The 23,877-nt window shown below is 38.6% G+C and overlaps 2 gene segments (V, D, J or C); both read right to left on the bottom strand.

Annotated features, from left to right (window-relative positions):
* Window positions 1–500: 500 nt before the first annotated feature.
* LOC119807213 lies at window positions 501–10,093 on the bottom strand. The segment is given in 2 exon segments: window positions 501–917; window positions 10,037–10,093. Coding segments are annotated over 2 exon segments (474 nt in total).
* An 11,058-nt stretch (window positions 10,094–21,151) lies between these two features.
* Window positions 21,152–21,861, bottom strand: LOC119807212. The segment is given in 2 exon segments: window positions 21,152–21,558; window positions 21,734–21,861. Coding segments are annotated over 2 exon segments (456 nt in total).
* Window positions 21,862–23,877: the final 2,016 nt, after the last annotated feature.

Raw genomic sequence — 23,877 nt, 5'->3', positions numbered from 1 at the left:
AAATGAAAAGATAAGATCAAGTCCAGGCTGTCCTCTCACCTCCATATCTATACCATGTCAGATGTACACCTAGAATATGCATACACATACATACAGACACACAAATGTACAATCTCATGGTCACAGAGAATGGTACTCAACTGGCTAGAATACAATAAAAAGTTAAAGAAAAAAACAGAAGAAATGGACACCAATAAATAATAAAGTAAGAAGCCCTTTAGAATCTATAAATGCAGGGAACACTTTTCCCTAGAGCTTCCAAAATAAAATACAAGATGAAATAGTCATCCTCACTTTAGTCCATAGAGTCTTCTGATTGACACCAGAACCCCAGAAGTATAAAAAGTAAACATTTCATATATTCAAGAAACAGAGCTTGTGTAACTTAGTTCTTGCAATTTTGTATAAAAGTTTCATACAAATAAACAAAGAGACATTGAACCCATTAAAGTTTGCTGAGCTCTGCAAACTTTTTCATCAGAGTTTCAGGTACACTGTCTCTAAGGCAGAAAAGGGAAGTGTAAATGACCAGGGCTGTGCATGTGAAGGCAGATGGTGAGACTCTCAGAAGAGGTTTTTGTTGGAGGCTGAAGCACTGTGGGAGGAGAGCTATAACTCTGCTGGCAGTAGTAATCAGCCAGGTCTTCAGCCTGGACACTGCTGATGGTGAGAGTGAAATCTGTCTCAGACCCACTGCCTGTGAAGCGATCAGGGACCCCAGTTTCCCGAGTGGACGCATAGTAGATTAGTAGTTTAGGAGACTGCCCTGGCTTCTGCTGGTACCAGTTTAAGTAGTTCTTCTTTCTGTTACTGCCATAAAGACTCTGACTGGCCCTGCAGCTGATAGTGATCTTCTCTCCTACTGACACAGCCAAGGAAGATGGAGACTGGGTCATTGTGATATCTGCACAGGCAACCTGCAATCAGGAAAACAAATGGTCATAAGTAATAAAAAACACACAGAATTTAAATACAGATGAAATTTGTCAATTTTATAGCCTCATAATGTCATATTGTCAGAGTGTATATCTTTTACAGTAGTGTAAGAAATAGTGTCCTAGCACACATTGTAAATTTCTTTTATACAAAGAAGTGACTCCAAAAAGATTATAAATACATTTAAGTTTCTCACACCAGATACCCAGAGCAGCAGGGACATGAGGATTGTGGGTCTGTGACTCCATATTGTTCCCCTGCCTGTCTGATGTAGCTCAGTTCTCACCAAAGACCTGTTTTAATATATTGTGAGCAGCTGCTCTGGGCTGAGTTTCCCATGCAAAGCAGTAATCAAAGTACATAAAGAAGTGTCTGACAGTGTGTGTTGTGAGTGACTGGCAGAATCAGCAATCAAAAATACAGTCATGGGTGATGTGAGCATCCCTGAAAGATATCAACGTACCACTCCCACAGACAGAAATCAATGAGGTGTTCTAATATCAACTTTAGGCTAAAATACCTTACATATTTAAGTCAGTTTTGCTTTTGCAGCAATGTTTGGAAATTTATCTCATATTAACAGTACTAGGTATATAATAAAATATAATAAAAAATTCACCATAGCAAAAGAAAGCTAGAGTAAGAAAATATAAAATAAAAACAAAGGAAGAGTGGAGAGAGGAAAATAGGGAAGGTTGAGAAAGTTTGTATTGAGCATAAATTTGTATATTATCTCCCATCTTTAAATTTACTCCTATACTGAATACAATGAACAATGAGCTTCAGTTTCTTGGCTATACAAGGAACAGAGATTCAAAGAGCAGCCCAGAATTCACTTTGTGGAGCTTCTAGAGAACATTAATTTAAGATTTACATGAGAGCTTAAATCTCAAAGCAAAGGCAAACACAGCAGAAATTAATAAGTATCCTTCACACAATTTCAGGGAACTGAAAGAAGACTCTGATTTGGGGAAAAGGGAGTGGAACAAACAAACTAGATTTCTTCAAGTAGTCACGGCTGTAGATCAACACTGCCAAGAAAGTTCATTCCAGAAACACTATTCTGGAGCAATCTTTAAATTAGGCAGTACTGAAACCAGGGAAAAAATGGTCCTATTGACATAGTAAACAAGTAAAAAGCTCTCTAGCAAGAGGTAAACCATGCTAAGTTAAGCATTAATTTTACAGAAACCAATAGACTACAACATTAGAGATGGTTGCCATCCTAGAAAATAATGTTTGAGTATGAATGAAATCTATAGCAATAGCAGAAATCAATACCAAGACTGGATTTAGACATGTGAACTCTGAACGTGCATATAAGAAATAATATTATAAACCCAATATTTTGTGCAAAGTGTAAGAAACAGAAAAATGAATAGTAAACTATCATGGCAATTAGTGGAGATTCATATCTGTAATCTCAGAAATGGAGAGACATAAAGATCAAAACTATGAATATGAGGACAGCCTAGGGTACAAATTTTAGTCAGTCTAATCTATGCATAAAGATAATCTCTCAAAAATGTGCTTCATTATCAAGGAATTACAAAACAACTCAAGTGCTTGATATCCAAAAGCAAAGTAGTTAACTTACACTGAGATTTAGCATTAAAACAAGAGTATTATTGAAAAATTAAATATACATTTAAGTAAATGAATTTACATTTATTTTGTATCTATTATATAATTTTATACACACACCGTACATTTTGTGTGCAAAATTTTTAATTATTTCTAATAACATATTCAGATCTCTTTTGTAAACTGCTCACACCCCATCAGGACAGAGAGACAAGCTGTATGTTTAAGGAAGTTATGAAGTATCAGGTCAAGAATATGACAGATGAGAAACTGCCAAATTCATGTCTAACAATTTGTGCTGTGTGCGCTCTAGCTTAGACAAACTTTGTAATTATTTTGTTACAAGCCGCAGTGGCTCATATTGTGATTTCAGTCATTGACTGCTGCTTATTCAGATTGAACACACATGGAGACATAGGTCTTACAAATTCAAAGGCTCCTGTCTTTGTGTTTTTCATGCTATGTAAAAGGGAAATCATGGAGAACTAAAAGGTAAAATTGCTATGTTCTTTTGTAAATAATAGAAAAAGCCAGACAGTCCTTAGTTACTGCTTTTATAACAAATAATGTTCAGCCCTGGTGCATTAGATTCCTGGGGCTTAGATTAAAAGTGAAATAAAAGAAGTCAAGGAAGCATGGAAGCTCAACAGACAGTTTATCTTAATATTAATATTGTGCATCCGTTTAGCTTGCAAATTCCATTGTATTCTGGCAACTGTATTGATCCTGGCAATTGCCACTACACTCTGTTTCTGATAAAAAGTCTGATTGTTTCTCAATTAAAAGGTCACAGTCTCAGTCATACTGTAGCCACTCCAAAAAAAAGTGAATGAACTACAAACTCCTGGCTGCAAACACAGCTTAATTTGCTTCCCACTTTGGAGCCAGAAAGTATGATGCTGATGACTTTGAAGTCATGGAACACAGTCATCCACTTCCATGGGACATCACTGTGAAGGAAGGCCCATGGAAGTCATATTTCTTTCTCTAAATCAGCAGAATTGGGGCTGAGATTTTCGTCACACAATCTCCACATACAGTGCTATAGCCTAAAATGCAAACCTCCCTACTTAGGTTGTCCAGCTGCTATCACATGTTGTTTATCTTTACAACATCATAGAAAATTGCTTTCAATTCTGTATGAGGAAGAACAATAGATCAACAAGTTACAGCTGAGTTTTCTGCCCCATGGGAAATACAGCTTCCCTCAGGAAAAACCTTAATTGTTCTTTCTGGTCCACATGCTCAGTATGGAGATAAGCAGAAGAAGAATATACATTATTCAATCTTGCCAGGCGGTAGTGACACATGCCTTTAATCCCAGCACTCAGGAGGCAGAGACAGGTGGATTTCTGTGAGTTTGAGGCCAGCCTGGTCTACAAGAGCTAGTTACAGGACAGACTTGAAAGCTACAGAGAAACCCTGTCTCAAAAAACCAAAAATTGGGAACTTGAGGGTTGGGCAAGACTGGGCCAAGGGAAGATGGGGAGAGAAAAGTGTGAAGGGGAGAACGGGTGGGAGCTCGGAGGATGGGGGTGCTTGGGATATAGGAAGGGTGGGATATGGGAGCAGGGAAGCATATATCTTAATTTAAGGAGCGACTACCTGAGGGTTGTCAAGAGACTTGACCCTATAGGGTTCCCAGGTTTCCAGGGAGACGCCCCCAGTTAGTTCCTTGGGCAGCTGAGGAGAGGGAGCCTGAAAAAGGCCATTCCTATAGCCATACTGATAGAATTTCTTGCATATCACCATAGAACCTCCACCTGACGATAGATTGAAGAAAATGACAGAGCCCCACATTGGAGCACCGGACTGAGTTCCCAAGGTCCTGATGAGGAGCAGAAGGAGAGAGAACATGAAAAGAAAGTCAGGACCGTGAGGGAACCTCCATCTGGCGACAGATGGGGAAGGTGACTGAGCCCCACATTGGAGCACTGGACTGAGCTCCCAAGGTCCTGATGAGGAGCAGAAGGAGCGAGAACATGAGGGAGAAAGTCAGGAACGAGAGGGGTGCGTTCACTCATGGAGACGGTGGGACAGAACTATGGGAGATCACCAACTCCAGTTGGAATGGGACTGATGGATCATGCGACCAAACCCGTCTCTCTGAGTGTGGCCAACAGCGGGGGCTGACTGAGAAGCAAAGGACAATGGCTCTGGGCTCTGATTCTTCTGCATGGACGGGCTCTGTGGGAGCCTTCTCAGCTTGGTCGATCACCTTCCTGGACCTGGGGGGAGTTGGGAGGACCTTGGTCTTAGCATAGAGTGGGGAACCCTGATGGCTCCTTGGCCTTGAGAGGGAGTGAGGGGAGGTATGGGTGGAGGGATGGGAGGGAAGGGGGAGAAGGAGGGGCGGGAAGAGGGAGGAGGAGCGGAGGGAGGGGGGAGGAGGAGGGAAGGAGATGGAAATTTTTAAATATAAAAAAAAATAAACCATGAGGAAAAAAAAAACCAAAAACAAACAAACAAAAAACCCCAACACTATCCAATATCTTCAAAATAAGTAGATATTATTGAAAGTAAAGGAAGTTCCAGAATATCCATAATCTGTGTTCTTCTGACATTGGTTAGTAATTGCTACAAGATGTTTTGTATCTTCTGTATTCCTCTCAGTTTGGTTTTGAGATAGAAACCAAAGTGAAAACATAAGATCACTTCATTCAAATAATGATTTAATAGAAAATCATGAAAATGACGGCAAGACAGAACAGAAAGAAAAAGATGTGTGCTGCTGGAGTGACTACAAACTGGTACACTCAAGGTGAACATCCATGTGGAGGTCCACTAAATATATTCCTCAACAATTGTATATCACATAAAATACATATACTTCCATAACCATGTCTATGACTACACTATTCACAATAGTAAAAGTTTAAAATCAACTCAATGTCTACCAACCTATAAATGGATAATAAAAAGGCACATATATGCAAAAATATACTCAACTCTCATAGAAATAGAAATAATATACATGTATATATTTTTATCTGTGGATCTATATATGTATATATGTATATATATATATATATATATGTATTTTTTTTCAGAAAGACTCACTGCATATATGAATGCAATACTTTCTGTCTTTAATTTGAAATTCAGCCAACTTCGGGTCCAGGCTGATTAATAGTTGTCTTGAAAGTCATCTACATCAATGATGTTTTGCTTTCTGCATATTCCATCAGTAACTGAGGGAGTTATTGGACAACGTGTATTATGTGTCTCCCCTGGCACATGAGTGACTGAATCAGGACCTTTGAAAAGTCAAGGCAATCTTGGGAAGCTTAGTGAGACCAAATTTAAAAAAAAAGGAAAAAAGAAAAAGTTTTTTTTTTTTTTAACCAACAACCATGGTTGTCTTACAATGAGATGTTTTTGAGTATCCAAACAAGAATGTAGCCTTGATAACACCTTGAATGTAACCTGCGAGAACCCGAGGAGTTGAACCAGACACCATCTGCTCAGATTATAGGTATTGAGCTCATAAGTCACGCCATTATTGCTCAGAGTCTTAGCTTGGGTCATATATGTGGATTCTCGGGAATTTTTCTAGCACTACATTTCTTCCTAATCCCATAGTGACTCCCTCCATCCAGATATCTCATTTCTTATATAGTGATATTCTAATACTATTTCATCTACTACAAAATTGATCCAGGATACTATTTCTTCTGTTTTATTGAGCGTGTTGATAAGTTCTTTGATCTGTGTATTATATCTGATACATTGACATTTTAAATTCCCAGCATTTCAATTGTGTTTTTTCACCTGACTCACTATTTTCTGCTGTGTAACTGATTATTTTATCCATTTTGCTTATCTTTGCCTAGTATCACACTAGCTCTTCCTCAATTACAGCCTTGAAAGAATAAATTTTTTATTGTATCTTTTCCAGTGAGTCACCCATTTTATGAGTATGTTATTGAAATATTCACCCAGAATTTTATTTATTTCAGATCTTTGAGTTGAATTTTGTGAGAATTATGATCCTTTGGGGGATGTTATTTTTTACTTAATATTTGTTATATTTTTTCTTTTTAATGATTTATATTTATTTTAAGTGTGTTTGTATTTTGCAAGTAAGAGTATCTGATTCTCTGGAACAAGTGCTACATAAAATTATGAGCTACCATGTTGGGCACTGAGAGTTGACCTTGGGTTCTGTAGGATGAGCAGTCGTGCCCTTAATCATTGAGCTATCTCCTCCAGCCCAAAGATTTTTATTTTACTATATATACAGTGCAACTTAAACTTTTAAGGATCTTGTGTTTTCTGTGTTATGATTCATATCTCTTGCTTAAACATTTCTTTTGGTTTATTTGAGACTTTTCTAAATTATCAGCTTATAACCCAAGGGTATACTGCCTTGGGTATATCACTCGGAGAACTACTCAGTTTTAAGGCATTGGAGATCTCCAGCAGTTGTATGTAGTCTGTAGCACACTTGTTCCCTGCCTATCTCCATGATAGGTGCTCAATAAGGTTCTAATTAGAATATGGACCTGATTAGTTAGAACATTGTTTTTACATAAAAACAAAATATTCCCTTCTAAACCCATCAAGCTTTGTCAGTTAATATAAATGTAAATACTGAAAGGCAGCATCTGCCTGTCACAAAACTATATTCAACACTACTGTGAAGGAAGGCTTATCAGTTTCAAAACTGGAAATAAGATATGGAGAATTCAGAGGGAGATATGGCACCAGCAACAAGGACAAGAATTATCACATATTTTTTTCATTTGCAGATTCCTAAGTATGTGGATTCTCGTATGTAAAGTTCATGTGTGTGCATTATATAATGTGATTGTATGTGTATATATGTATTTCCGTATATGTGTTATCTGTGTATGTATATGCATATGTTGGATGAGTGTGTTTGTATTTGACACAGACAGAGAGATAAAGTTGAAGGAGGCCTAGGGAAATAAATAGGGGGAAAGGGATGGAAAGTGGGGAAGGTTAGTGCATATGGTCAAAACAAGATATAGTAGAAAAACATAGCATTTAAGAAAATGTGTCAAAATGAATTTACATCAATAAAATATTTAAGGGGGACTCAAGATGGATCAAATGGCAAAGAGACTTTCCACCAAAACTGAGGAAAACCTGAGCTTGAAACCCAGAACCCAAATGACAAAGAGGCAACAAGTCCAAGTGTCCTCTGAGTTCTACAAACATGACATGCCACATATTCACCTAGAGACATGCACATGCATACATACAGATAGAGGTAACTAATTAACTAAAATATAGTGAAAGTTAAAAGAACTTTATGAAAAAAGGAAAGAAATAGATAAAAATATGCACCAGTAAAGATGAAAGAAATCATTCAGAATCTGGTAAGAGCAGGAATCACTCCTTTCTAGAGCTTCCAAAACTAAAATACAGCTTGCCTTGTCATCAATTCAGCTCATAGACTCTTATGAGGAACACCAGAACTGCAAAAGTATAAAAGATAAATCTTTTATATTCAGCAACAGAGTTTGTGGTTATGTGTTACAGAAGGAATAGAAAGGTAATGGTGAGTTCTCCTTAGCAATTATCATGTAAACCTTTTTTTCCTACCAAAAGACATAAGAGACATTAAGCCCATTATGTTTTGCTGGGCTCTGCAAACATTTTCATCAGAGTTTCAGGCACACTGGCTCTCAGGCAGAGGGGGAATGAGCAGATTTACAGCTCTTTGTGGTGGCAGACAGTTGTTGGGACTCTTAGAGGAGGTGTTGTGAAGGGTGAAGCACTATGGATGAAGTGCAGTAATGATGTTGACAGTAATAATTTCCCAGATCTTCAGCAAGGACCACTGCTGGTGTTGAGAGTGCATCTGTCTGCAATCCACTGCCTATGCAGGTAATCAGGGTCCCCAGTGTTCCAAATGCATGACCAGTAGATCAGCAATTTAGCATACTGTCCTGGTTTGTGCTGGTAACAGGCCAAGCAGTGCTTAGGGGCTTGCGTAAAGAGTCTGACTGGACTGGGAGCTGGTGGTAACCTTCTCTCCTCCATACACAGTCATGTATGATGGATATGGAGTCATCATCATTTCCATGTGTTTGTGGGCTTTATGGAATTAATATTGCCATTGGACTTCTACTTTTAAACCATGGTGATCTAATAAGATACATAGAGTTATTTCCAATGTTTTGTATTGAGTTTGTTATGTTACCGAGTATGTGGTTCAGTTTTTGAGAAGGTTCCATGAGGTGATCTCTATTGTGTCTGTCTTCTCTCTTCCTGTTCTGGTGGCTAGACTCTCAGTTTCTGTTTGTAATGACAGGACTATTTGGGATGGTGATCTGTAAGTTTTTCCCTTAAATAAATAACTCCTTTTATTATCCATAATTCTTAACTGGTGTGGGATTGTTTTGGCGGCTTCATCTGGTGCCAAGTATTTGGGTTAGAACCCCTGGCTTACTGCCCGCCCTCTAACCCAGAGCAAGCCCTCCCTCAGCAGGCTTGAGTCTTTGCATGGAGCCGCAGTTCATCAAGAATCTCACACAGAGGCTTTTCTAATCATCAGCCGCAGTTCTTTTCTCTTACAATCCTTGAATTGCCTTCAAGGACCCATGCACCCTACTGTTTGCCTCCCACCACTGCGCACTGCAGACATTTCACTGAGATGTGGGTTTCTCCCTTCTGATCTAGCTGTTCTGAAGCATTCTAATGATTTTTTTTTTGCATTTGTCTATTCCATTGCTTTAGACATCCACAGAGCACACAGTCTGTGATTTATCTTTTAGCAATCTGCTCTAAAATCAGATTTCAGACCAGTCCAAGATAAATTCACATGCACCATTGTGCCAAGCTGGATAAGTTTTGTAGGTGGCCTGAGACACCTACTGGCAGGTTACTGTTATTGCACCTAATCCAGAGGCTTGACCCACAGGTAAGATTTCACATCCTGAATATAAGCATAAATTGCTAATTTAAAAGGACAATATGTCAGACAATCTAACCGTCCAAGTTTCCCTTGGCCTCTTTACGTACACCATGTGTGAGGGTTGTACAAGACGTTTATGATGTCCCTTCTACATCACTATTTTTGATTTCTGGTGAGTAGTCTTGTCCTCAATATTTTTTATTTAAAAAAAAATGGTTTGACAATAGGGCTAGGAATGCAGCATTTTTAGAAATGGTACAGTCTTTTCAGACTGAAACCACCCTTCTCAGGAAAGAGGTTGGAAATCTGAAAAAGGATATGGCAATTTAACTAACTAACTCAGTCAAACGAGATACTTTTGGAAATGGTACAGACCAATAGTAATTATTTAAAGGAAGATTCAGCAGTCTAGAGGAGGAAAAGGTCAATTTGGCACATAAAACCTAATCAATGACAGTGGGTACTGAAACATTATTTGAGAGAATTCACACTGTTGAAAGTCTTAATTGGACATTGTCAAGGGGGTATGACAGATTGATTGACAGAATGTTTTCTCAAGGAAGGTAATATGCATGCTATAAAGTTTATGTCCAAGGATGAGACATTAGCTCTACTGGATAGAATTCATACCTTGGAATCCTCAATGAGGACATTAGAGCAGAAACACTGCACAGGAGATACTGACATTACAAAAGGCTGTGGTAAACAGATTTTGAAAAGTTTGAGGAAATTATTGAATTTGATGACCAGTACCAAAAGGTAAAAAGGGAAAATTTAAACTCGTTGGTATGTAAAAATCTCTGGAATAGCTTCCCCAGAGTTGTTGCCTGTCTTTCCAGTAATAGCAGTAAAAGTAAAGTACCCTAAGGTTGTCAAGGAAAATACATGGAAGCCCATACGTATGACTGATATAAAAGAAATTAAACAAGCAATTGTAGCTTACAGACTACATTCGTCATTTGTTAGGGAAATGGTGAAAACATGGGCTTTCAGTAGCAAAGCACACCATCAAGATTGGGCTCAGTTAATTTCAGCAGTCCTAGAAAGTGAATCACAATTCTTTTGAGGTGCTTTATTAAGAGATGAAGCAAGAGTTTTAGAACATCAATAAAAAGCAAAAGGACTTGAGAATTCCCTAGATCAAATTCTACATGAAGGACTTTAGTCTGATCCTCAGGATTAAGATCATTATGATGACCAAAACTTCTCCTTAGTTACCACGGCAGCTTTAAAGGCTTGGGACAGGATTCAGGGACTATGAAAGAGAGTTCAATCATATCTTAGAGTTAAATAGGGTCAGAGATAATCTTTTAGTGACTTTTTGCAAAAACGAGGTAGGGCTGTACAAACAGGGGTAACTGACCCAGAAGCTAGAACTTATAATAATTGATTCTTTTGCTTATGATAATACTAACGTAGAGTGCAAATCGATCCTTGGGTCTTTAAAGATCAGATCAGCACCCATGCATGAATGGGTCTTGCATACAATGAATGTCAATACACTTGACTATGGTACTGAAGCATGGGTAGGAGAAGCAATTTCCAAAGGTAAAAGATGACATCAGAATAGTAGATGATTTAATTATAGTAGAATGAGACATCTGAAGAGGGATTGTAGACTATAAATTCTGAGGAATAATGCCTCCACTGGGAGAAATAAGGCACTCAGCCTCCAGGTTTATTTATAAGGTGTGGCAAAGATTGACACTGGAGCAATGAATGTAGGTCAACGACAGATAGACAAGGCAACCCAATACCATCGGGAAATATCATGCAGGGGCCTCTCTCAGGCTCCCATGACGAATGTGCTTCAGTCATTCCCAGTTACTGTTGAAAACATGTCTCACTGGGAAAATTTAAAATCCCAGTGCCTGCTGTAACAAACAGTAGTGGTCTGAATGATGGGTTAAATGTGGAGGATGAGTAAAACACTTCAGTAGAACAGAGGAAACATATATTTTGGCAGACTTCTATAAATGACCAAAGACCAAAGGTGAGAATTTGTAAAAATGGCATTTTTCTTGAAGGCTTATTAGACACAGGTACAGCTGCAAGTATCATTACTCCAGAATCTTGGCATCCAAATTGGCCTCTTCAAGAGGTAGATGATCACCAATGAAAAGTATATAGATCCTCCTGGAAATTGGAAGCAAACAAGATTGCCAGAAAAATGTTGGGAGCATGGGGGTGCAGGTAGAGGTAGGGGTGTGGAGGGGGAGGGAAGAGGGCGAGAAATAAGGGAGAAGGGAAAGACAAGGGAGAGCTTGGGGAGTGGGAGAGTGTAGATGGAGGAAGGGTGGATATAGGATCAGGGAAGAAGATATCTACATTAAGGGAGCCATTTTAGGGTTGGCAAGAGACTTGGCTCTGGAGGGGATCCCAGGTGTCCATGGGTATGTTCCCAGCTAGTTCCTGGGCAACAGAGGGGACGGTACCTGAACTGGCCTTGCCCCACTATCACACTGATGATTATCTCGAATATCACCATAGAATCTTTGTCCAGCGATGATTGTAGATAGAGAAAGAGACCCTCATCAGAGCAATGGACTGAGCTCCCAAGGTCCAGTTGAAGAGAGAGAGAAGATGAGCAAGGAAGTCAGGACCGTGAGGGGGTTTGTCCATCCACTGAGACAGCGTGCCTGATCTAATGGGAGCTCAGCAAATCCAGCTGGACCGGGACTGAATGAGCATGTGATCATACCAGACTCTCTGAATGTGGCTGCCAATAGAGATGGACTGAGAAGTCATCAATAATAACATTGGGACCTGTTTCTACTTCATGTACTGGCTTTTTGGGACCCTAGTCCATTTGGATGCACACCTTCTTAGGCCTGGATGTATGGAGAAGGTCCTTGGAGTTCCCACAGGGCAGGGTACCTTGCCCTCTCTTAAAGAGGGAGGAGGAGGGAAGAGGGTAAGTAGGGGAGGGGAGGGCAATGGGAGAAGGGGAGAAGTGTAAATTTTTTAATGGAAAAATAAATAAAAAAGAGAACCATACAAAATAATAAAAACTGAATTATAAAACAAAAAACAATAAGAAAAGAGGTGGATGTTCAGTTCCTGGGAATTGAAACCCTATCTCAGATAAAACAATGCACGAAATGAGCTGAATATATAGCACCAGAAGGGCAAATAGGAAGACTAAGGCCATATATAGCCAATATTGCAGTGAGTTTGTGGGGTCTCGACCTATTGCAGCAGTGGAATACCCAGATTAACATTCCTGCCACCCCAAAAACTTATGTTTCTGAGGAAAATATAGAAGATATTACAGACGACAGACATCAGGCATTCAGGCTATACAAGAGCACAAAGCAATTGAAAAACCCTCAGTGAATGGTAACAGATCTAAGGGCTATCAACAAGGTTTTTCAACCTATGGGCCCTCTACAATCTGGAATTCCTCTGCCTTCTCTGCTACCAAAGGGATGGCCCCTCATAGTTATTGATTTAAAGGATTGTTTCTCCACTATACATTTACAAGAAAAAAAATAAAGTTTGCCTTCACAGTGCCTACTTATAATAATTCTCAGCCTACTAGAAGATATCAATGGACTATCCTCCCACAAGGAATGCTCAATAGCACCACCTTGTGCCAATACTTTGTCAGCCAGGCATTGGATATAGTATATAAGCAATTTCTTAGATCTATAATCTACCATTATATGGATGACATTTTGTTATCTGATTCAGAGATACTTTATTTATTTTATTAAAAATTTCCGCCTCAGCCAGGCAGTGATGGCACATGCCTTTAATCCCAGCACTCGGGAGGCAGAGGCAGGTGGATCTCTGTGAGTTCGAGATCAGCCTGGGTTACAAGAGCTAGCTCCAGGACAGGCTCTAAAGCTGCAGAGAAGCCCTGTCTCGAAAAACCAAAAAAAAAAAAAAATTCTGCCTCCTCCCCGCCTCCCATTTCCCTCCCTCTCCCTCCACTCCCTTCCCCCTCCCTCTCCAGCCCAAAGAGCAGTAAGGGTTCCCTGCTTTGCGGAAAGTCCACGGTCCTCCCCCCCTCTATCCAGGTCTAGGAAGGTGAGCATCAACACAGGCTAGGCCCCTCCAAAGCCAATACATGCAGTAGCATCAAAATCCAGGGCCATTGTCATTGGCTTATTATTTGCCATGTTCTGGGAGTCCAGTTTTATCCCATGCTTTTTCAGTCCCAGTCCAGCTGACCTTGGTGAGCTCCCATTAGATCAGCCCCACTATCTCAGTGGGTGGGTGCACTCCTCAGTTTCTAGCCATAAGGAAAGGACATTGAGCCTATAATTCGTGATCCTAGGGAAGCTAAATAAGAAGGTGAACCCAAAGAAAAACATATAGTTATCCTCCTCGATATTGGAAGGAGACAAGATTGCCAGGCAAAAATTGGGAACTTGGGGGTGGGGTGGGATGGGGCTAAGGGGAGATGGGGTAAGAAAATTGTAAAGGGGAGGATGGGGAGAGCATGGGGGAATAGGATGGTTGGGATAAAGGAAGGGTAGACATGGGAGCAAGGAAGTACATATCTTAATTAAGGGAGCCATTTTAGGGTTGGCAAGAGTCTTGACTCTAGAGGGGTTCCCAGGTGTCCAGGGAGATATCCCCAGCTAAGTCCTTGGGCAGCTGAGGAGAGGAAGCCTGAAATGGCCCGATCCTATAGCCATACTGATGAATATCTTGCATATCACCATAGAACCTTCATCTGGCAATGGATGGAGATAGAGACAGAGCCCCACATTGGAGCATTGGACTGAGCTCCCAAGGTCCAAAGGAAGAGCACAAGGAGGGAGAACATGAGCAAGGAAGTCAGAGAAACTTTAGAAAGGATATTTGAAGAAGTAAAGAAAGTCTTGACTAATTGGGGATTACAAATTGCCCCTGAAAAAATTCAAAGAGGAGATTATGTTAATTACCTAGGTTACAGAAAATTAGAACACCAAAGGTATAAATTAGGAGAGACCATTTTTTAATGATTTCAAAGATTATTGGGAGACATTTCCAGTCTACAACCAGTTGTTGGGATAACACCTGACCTTTTAATTTACTTAAACAAAATCTTAAATGGTGATAAAGACTTGAATAGTCCCAAATAATTAACAGCTGAAGCAAAAAAGGAATTGGTGATTGTTGAGGTGAAATTGCAAAAGACATATGTGGATAAGGTGAATCCAAATCTTAATTGTATCGTAGTCATATTGCTTTCCAGAATTTCTCCTATGGGAATTTTAATGCAGTGGGACGATATTATCTTGGAATGGATCTTTTTACTACTTAAACCAAGGAAAAAATTAAAACCTTATGTGGAAAAACTCTCTGAATTAATTATAAAAGGTAAATTGAGACTTCATCAATTAGCGGGTATAGAGCCAGCAAAAATTATAGTGCATTTACTGCTGATGAAATAAAAAAGTTATGGGAAGACAATTAACCCTGGCAAAAGGACTTGTGCTATTTTTGGGGGGAGAAATTAAAAACAATTTTCCCAAAAGCAATAGAATTAACCTTATAAAGAAAACTTCTTGGATTCTTCTCCATATTGTAAATGATGCATCAATAACTGGAGCCTGTACATTTTATAGTGATGCAAATAAAACAAGGAAGGGAGGTTATGAATTAGAAAAATTAAGTAAGGTGGAACAAAGTCCTTATAATTCTGTCCAGAAGGCAGAATTACATACTATTCTTATGGTACTAAGGGATTTTAAAGAAACTCTCAATATAGTTACTGATTCACAATATGCAGAAAGAGTTGTCTTACATATTGAAAATCCTAAATTATACCAGATGATATGGAATTGACTCCATTGTTCATGCAGGTACAAGTCATAATCAGGAATAGGCTTTGTCCTATATACATAACACACATCCTATCCCATATGGGTCTGCCAGGACCTCTAGCACAATGTAACACAGAAATTGATCAATTATTCATTGGGAGTGTTTTGCAGGCCTCTGAATTTTACAAAAAAAATATGTCAATAACAAAGGTTTAAAGAAAGTTTTCTATTACATGGCAACAAGATAAGGAGATTATAAAAATGTGTACTACTTGTTGTTTCTATAATCAGATACCATTGCCTGCGGGGAGGAACTCTAAGGGTACTCAAAGGAAAGAAATCTGGCAATGGATGTGTTCCACTTTATGGAATTTGGTAAATTAAAATAGGTACACCACACCATGGACACATATTCAGATTTTCAATGGGCAACTACCATGAGCTCAGAAAAGGCTGATTCAATAATTACACATTTAATGGAAGTTATGGCCATCATGGGCATTCCTGCACAAATAAAGACAGACAATAGTCCAGCATATGTATTTAAGAAAATGAAATGCTTTTTTGCTTATTATAATATAAGCACATTAGAAGTATACCAAATAATCCTACTGGTCAGGCAGTTATATAAAATTCAAATCATACTATAAAGGATATGCTGAACAAACTAAAAGGGATAGAAAATACCCCCAGAAATAGGTTGCATAATGTTTTATTAACCTTGAATTTTCTTAACGCTAATGAGAAGGGACAACAACAGCAGAGAGATATTGGAAAATAGAAAAATCTTCTGAATTGAATCAACAAGTGTATTTCAAGGATGTGTTGACCTCACAATGGAAACCAGGAGATGTGTTACATTGGGGAAGGGTTTTGCTCTTGTTTCCACAGGAGAAGAAAAATTATGGATATCTTCAATATTAATAAAGATTAGACCCATCGAGTTCCTGGCTAAGACCTACTCCCTCTAAGGTCCAAGACACACACCTGGACACACAGAGATCTCTGGTTTTTGCCTATTCCCTTAGAGGTCTCAGATTCATGCCCAGATTCACAGAAGTCCTGGCTCAGGCCTAGTTCCTTGGAGTTCAAAGACTCATAGTCCTGGCTTAGTTCTACTAGTTTAAAAGTCCCAAATTCAAGTATAGACCACAGCAGTCTTTGGCTTTGGCTTATTCCTTCAGCGGTTGCTCCCCTGTACCTGTTCCTATGGAGTTCTCTGTCTTAGGTCTGCTCAGGCCCAGGTTGCTGGCTCAGTCTTGGTCCACCAAAGTCCATGGACTGGATGTGCTCCACTCCCATGGAGATTGCTTTCTCAGGCCACAAATGATGTGTCAGTGCTATATTTCTTCATTTCTTCCTCCTCCTCCTCCTCTTCCTCCTTCTTCTTTTTCTTCTTGGTTATTTTAAGACACGGTTACTCTGTAGCTTTGGTACCTGTCCTAGAACTAGCTCTTGTAGACCAGACTGGCCTCAAACTCACGAGATGTGCCTCCCTCTGCTTCCTGAGTGCTGGGATTAAAGGCGTGTGCCACCACCACCTAGCTGTTTCTTCATTTTCAAACTTGATGCAGGATATTCTTACTTCTGTTTTATTGAGTCTTATGGTGATATCTTTGTTCTCCATGAAAGGAAAAGTATGAATTTAGGACACACAAGACCAAGTTCTCAGCACAAAGGAGAAGTCTTTACTTCAGAGGGACAGAAGTCAGGGAACAAGGGAAAATAGAGGAGACAGAGGAAGGGGGAAGAAGTGTATGGAAACAGGGAAAGGGGACATACATTGTATTTGTCTTAGAGTGAAAAACTACTGCCACTCAATAGAGAGACAGACATAAAACTTAGCAAAATTGTAGTTTATAAAGTAGAAACCTAGTGTTAGAATGAGGTGCTTAATCTTATTTGGAAATGTTAAGTAAATCAATGGGGGCTTTTGATTGCTGGCTTTTGATATTCTGATAGCTGTACTTTAGAATCAGTTGCAGGAGAAGGAACTAGGCACATAAGCAAATAGAACATGGTGACAAATTTCAGGAATATAAACTAATATTTGTTAGCAATACAGAAAATTGGGGAGAAGGAGAAGGCCTACATGAGTCATATGCTCAAGTAGGCTAGTGTGCCTTCACTGAGTGTTGTATTATTTTAATTTAATATTTCAATTGTGATATTTCCCTTGCTCAGTTATTTGGCAGAGTTGCTGACTGTTTTCTCCATCTTTTTAAGTTTGGCTATATGTCACCAGCCTTCCTCCCTACATCCTTGTCTGAATGAATTCTTTTGTTTTTATCTTTTGTTGTAATTAATCATTTAATGAGTACATTCTTAAAATCTTCACACAACCTTTTATCTTTTTCAAATCATTGATTTGAATCCTTCAATGAATGATTATTCTTTGGGACATCATTTTTACATGATTTTTGATAATTTCTGTGTATGATTCATACATGTTGGTTTAAGTACCTTTTAGATTTATATGAGGCTTTTGTAAACTTAGCATTCTAAACTCAAGGGATCACTACCCAGAAACATTTAGAGAACTATGCAACTTTAGGGAATGTGGAGATCTCCAGAAACTTTTTGTAGTCTGTAGCACTTCTTCCCTGCCAGATCTCCAAAATACATGTTCAATGTTTCTTAATGAAAATATGGACATGATTAGTTATTATATGGTTCACACAGGAACAAAAATACCCCTACCCCCAAATAAAATCCACTAAACTCTATTCATTGATATGAGACTGGAAGGAAACATCTGTTGACATAATGTTATAGCAAACATTAGGGTGAATGGAAAGATATCAGTCTCCGCAGTAAAAAATCAGATATAGAAAGTTCTGAAGGAGATGTGGCCCCAGGATCAAAGGCAATACATATCATAATCTTTCTCCTTTTCAGATTGTAAATACATCTGTATGAGTACATGTGTGTCTTGTGCAAATATGTGTAAATGTACTCTGTATACATGTCTATCTATGTGTATATGTGTTTGTGGTATAGGTAGGTATGAGTGGCAGGAGGTATAGGCATGTGTGAATGTATATGTATGAAAGACTGAGTGATAAATGTAGAAGAGGAACTAAGGGAAGAAGAGGTAACATGACAGGAAAGAAGAAATGGGGAAGTTTTGTAGGTAGAGTTGAAAACATTATTTACTGGGAAAAAATCCCTGCTTATAAGAAAATTGAGTAAAGAACTCCTGTACAATAAAGGAACTTTGAGAGACAACACATTTCTCACTCGAAGCTTTATTATAGGGCTATAATAATGAAAACACCTTGGTACTGACATAAAAAGAAACAGGTTGACTAATAGAATCAAATTTAAGTTCCTGATATTAATCCACATATCTCTGAACACCTGATTCTTAACAAAGAAGCTAAAATTAGACAGTGGAAAAAGGAAGCATCCTCAAAAAATGGTGCTGACGTAACTGGATGTCAGCATGCAGAAGAATGCAAGTAGACCCATATCTAGATGCATGCACAAAATCAAGTCCAAATAGATCAAAGACCTCAACTGAACTGCATAAAAGAGAAAGTGGGAAGTAGCCTTGAATTCATGGGCACTGGAAACCACTTCCCAAATATAACACCAGTAGCACAGACACTGAGAAAAACAATTTATAAATAGGACCTCCTGTAAATGAGAAGATCCTATAAATCAAAGAAGAAAGTCATTAAGACAAAACAGCAGCCAACCCAACATCAGACAGAGCATTAATCTCCAAAATACAGATATCAAGAAACCAGACATAAAAATACCAAATAATCGAATAAGCAAATGGGATACACATCTAAACAGAGATTTCTCAACAGAATGATAGCAAATGGTCGAAAGACACTTAAGGAATTCCTTAATATCATTAGCCATCAGGGAAATAAAAATCAAAATGACTCTGAGATACCATCTTACACCTGTCAGAATGGCTAAGCTCAAAAACAGCAATGCTAGCTCATGTTGTAGAGGATGTGGAGTAAGAGTAACGCTCTTCCAATGCAAAGCAGGTGTGAATTCTAATTTTTACAGCCTCTTTGGAAATCAGAAATTAGGAATCAAAATACCTCAAGACCCAGCAATACTTTTGGCCACATACCCAAAGGAGGCACACTCACACCACAGCACATTTTCTCATCTATTTTCATGGTAGAATTATTCAAAATGATTAGAACCTGAAAACAATAACCTAGGTTCTGCTCAAATGAAGAATTCATAAAGACAATGTGGTACATTTTCACAGTGGAGTCCTACTCTGTGGAAGAAAATACTGATATCCTGAAATTTGCATGCAAATAGATGGAACAAGAATAAAAATCCTGAGTCAGATAACTCAGACCCAGAACGACAAATATGACATGTACTCAGTCATAAGTGGATATTAGACATATTGCAATGATAAACAGTCCATGACCACAAAGAAACTAGGTAACAAGGAGAACCCTAAGAGAGATATACATATATCCCCCATTTGAAGGTGAAATAGACAAGAGCTCCTTCAAAAATTGGTAGCATGGGACAGGGGTTAATGGAGGACAGAAGGGGGAGAAGGGGACTGAAGATGAGAACATGAGGAAATGGGTTGGTCAAGATTGGGGAAGGACAGAGAGGGAGAACAAGGAAAGACATGTCTTGATTGTGGGAGCCTTTATAGGGCTAGCCTGAAACATAGCACCAGGAAAATTCCCAAGTATCCACAGGGGTAACCCTATCTAAGACCTTAAGCAAGAGTGGAGAAGTTGCCTAAACTTGTCAGTCCCTGCAGTCAGTTTAACAACTATTGTCATCACAAAACCTTAATCCAGCAACTGATGGAAACAGATACAGAGATCCAGAGCTAAGTACTGGACCAAGATTCCAGACACCAGTCAAAGAAAGTAAAATGATAATATCAGTAAAGGAGTTGAGATCATAATGGGCATTCCCACAGAAACAGCTGATATGAGCTAGTGGGAGCTCATTGACTCTAGACTGATAGACCTACATAGGAACAAACTAGGACCTCCAAATATTGGTGACCTTTGTGTGGTTTGGGCAGTCTGTGGGGACACTAGCAGTGAGATGAGGATTTATCCCTAATGAGTGAACTGGCGTTTTGGATCCCACTATTTTTGGAGGGATACCTTGCTCAGCCTAAATATAGGGGGAAAGGCCTTGGTCCTGACACAAAGTGAGGTAGCAGACTATGTTGACTTCCCATGGGAAGCCTTACCTTCTTTAAGAAGTGGATGAGAAGTGCGTGGTGGGATTGTAGGGGAGCAGGAGGAATGAGAGAGTAAGAACTGGGATAGGTCTGAGAAATGAGAAAAGATCATTTAAAACATAAAATAATAAAGAAAATTGAGTACAATAAATTTATTTCAAGTAAAGATTTTAAAGGGCAGAATGATCAATCAAAGGGCAAAGACACTTGCCAACAAGCCTGATGTCATAACTGACTTTGATACCCAGACCCAAATGACAAGCAATCAATATAGTTCAAGTGTTCTCTGATGTCCACACTATGCCATGTCAAATGTGTGCCTAGAAACATGCCCACAAATACACACAGACAAACAAATGTACACTCACAGGGACACAGAAAAGACTACTTAATTAACTAAAATGTAATAAAAGGTAAATAATTTATGGAAAGGGAAAGAAAAAAAAAAACAAAAGAAATGGACACCAGAAAGGAAATAAGAAAGAACCATAAAATTGAGTAAAAGAGCAATACGCATTTTTCCTAGAGCTTCCAAACTGCTACCATCATCATTACTTCTGCCCATAGAGTCTTATGTTAGACACTGAAATTCCAGAAGTATAAAAATAAACCCCTCATATTCAAGCAGCAGAGCTTGTGGTAATGTGTTACAGAAATAGAAAGATAACAAATTATTTTTTACATTTTCATTTGAAGTTATTTCATTTATAAAGACATAAGATGGATTGAACCCATTATATTTGGTGGGCTCTTCAAACTTTTTCACCACTGTTTGAACACATAGTCTCAGTCAGCAGGGGGACACATGCAGGTCCAGGGCTGTGTGGTGCAGCCAGCTGGTGAGAATGTCAGAGACGTTTTTGTTGGAGCCTGAAGCACTGTGGGAGGATAATCATAATGTTGCATACAGTAGTAATCTGCCAGATCTTCAGCCTGAACACTGCTGATGGTGAGAGTGAAATCTGTCCCAGATCCACTGCCTGAGAAGCGATCAGGGACCCCAGTGTGCCGAGTGGATGCCAAGTAGATCAGTAGTTTAGGAGCCTGCCCTGGTTTCTGCTGGTACCAAGCCAAGTAGTTATTGCCACCAGATAATAGACTCTGACTGGACTTGCAGCTGATGGTGACCTTCTCTCCTGCTGACACAGCCAAGGAGGACAGAGACTGGGTCATCACGATATCTGCACAGGCACCTGCAATCAGCAATAAAAATGATGATACATAATATGAAAAATTGAATTTAATATCTTTGTAATATGTTGTCAGAGTATTATTGTATAAGACAAATTCTATCATGACACAAATTGTAAATATCTTATATACAAATAAGTGACTCTAAAAAGATGATAATGCTATTGAATTTCTCACCAGATACCCAGAGCAGTAAGGACAGGAGAACCCGGGTTTGTGACACCATTTTGATCCCCCTGCCTGTCAGTTCTCAGTGAAAAGGCTTGGTTTATAAATTCTAGCTGGTTGGACTGAGTTCGAGGAGCCTATGCAAAGCAGTTAGCACATATCTAAGAAAATGCATGGGCAATATGTGTGACTAGCTGGTGTCAATCAACAGGCAAAAATAACAACATGGGGAGTGTGAGCAATCACAGAATGATATCATCTTACAGCACTCAAACAGAAATATCTTAGGAACTATAATGAAAACTTTGGTTTAAAATTCACAATACTTTAAAATCAGTATGTTTTGCAGAATGTTAAGAAAGCTATGTAAGATTAACAATACTATGGAAGGTATAAATTTTGTTCAAAAAATCACAACGAAAGGAACTTTGAGTAAAAAATTCATTAAAAAAAGAAGTGATGGAGAAGGGAAAGAAGAAAGTTAGAGAGAGAATGGAGGTTAAATTTGTTCATGTTATCTTATTTTTAAAACCAAACTTAATAGAGGACAATGAACAGTGCCACCAACATTGTACTCCAGGTTCTAGACTTAAAAAATGCAGTCAGAAATCCCTCTATGCCAATCCTGGAGAACATTAAGACTGAGATGAGAGAATCTTAAATCTCAAGCATTGGTACACCCTGTCGAAACAAACAAGTGTCATCTGCGCAACTTAGGGAACTGAAACAAGATGATAAATTGTGGAAAATAGAAGAGGAAGAAAACAAACTTAATTTTATTAATTCATTGCTGTAGACCAATACTTGCCAAGAATGTTAATTCTATAATGTATTTTCTAAGATTACTTACAAATTAGCAGTATTGTAAGTGGGTGAAAATAGTCTTCCTAACATAGTGAACACTAAAAATCCTCTCCAGAAGGGAACAGTGTCATCTTAAATCAAGCAATAATTTTACAGAGAACAATAAACCATGGCACCAGAGATTGAAGCTATACAAAAAAAGATGTTTGGGTATGAATGAAAATCAGAAGCAACATATCTGTCTTTCAGTTTGGTGAACTCTGAAAGAACATATAAGAAGTAAAGCCAGTATTATATGTACAGTACAAGAAACATAAAAGCAAATAAATAAAACATCATGTCAAGACATTGGGAATCATATCTTTAATCAAGACCTGGAGAGACATAATAAGGAGAATTGTATATTTGATATCAGACTGGGGCACCAGTTCTAGGCCAATCTAATCTGTGCATGGAGATGTATGTTATTAATCAAGTGCTTACAAGGCATTTTTTGGCATTAGATATCTAAATCAAAGTAGTTTTCTAACATTAACATTTTAGCATTAAGCCAAGATTATTATTGAAAATATATATACATTTAAGTAACATGTATTTCCCATTTATTTTCATTAATTGTATAATTTTATCAACTTACTTTCATATACAAAATATTAAACTATTTCTGATAAGCATATACTGATCTCTTTGCCTGTAACACCATCATAAGAGAGAGATAAGGAACATGTGAATTAATGAAATTCCCAATCTCAAGGTCAAAAATAAGACAGATTAGTAACTCTGCTCCAGGCAGTGTCTAAAATATGACAGATGAATAAATACTCCTGTCAGTGTCTAACAAGATGTCTTTTGCTCTCAATATTTGCAGAACTTTGTACTTTGCTTTGTAACAGCTGCAAGATCAGACTGTGGTTTCATGCCATTTACCGCTGATCATTCAAATATAACACACGGAGACTGGGTCTTACAAATCCAAATGCTCCTGCAATTTATACGAATTGTGTCCACTCTCTACTGCAGGATTCAGTTTGTTTTCTCCATTCCAGCAGAGGATTCTGATTTGTGAGTCTGCCCCTAAATAAATAACTGTCTATTATTCTCAATTCTAGTGCTGGATTTCTTTTAAGTGTCCATCTTCATCTGGCGCCCACGTGGATTTGACTCCACACCTACCAGGTGCACAGTCTAAAAGCTTAGACAGTCCACAGTTCAGAAAGTCTCCCAAACCTGCCTGCTTGGCTTTCTTTTACCTATGCAGTTTTTGTAGAACACCACCACAGCAGACTTGCTCATGGTAACTTGGAAATTTTCCAAGCACTTGCAGAACTGCTGCATTTCCTAGCATGGTT

The sequence above is a fragment of the Arvicola amphibius genome, chromosome 2, assembly GCF_903992535.2.
Source record: "Arvicola amphibius chromosome 2, mArvAmp1.2, whole genome shotgun sequence".
Classification (NCBI taxonomy): domain Eukaryota; kingdom Metazoa; phylum Chordata; class Mammalia; order Rodentia; family Cricetidae; genus Arvicola; species Arvicola amphibius.
This window is presented reverse-complemented; position numbering and strand designations above follow the sequence as displayed.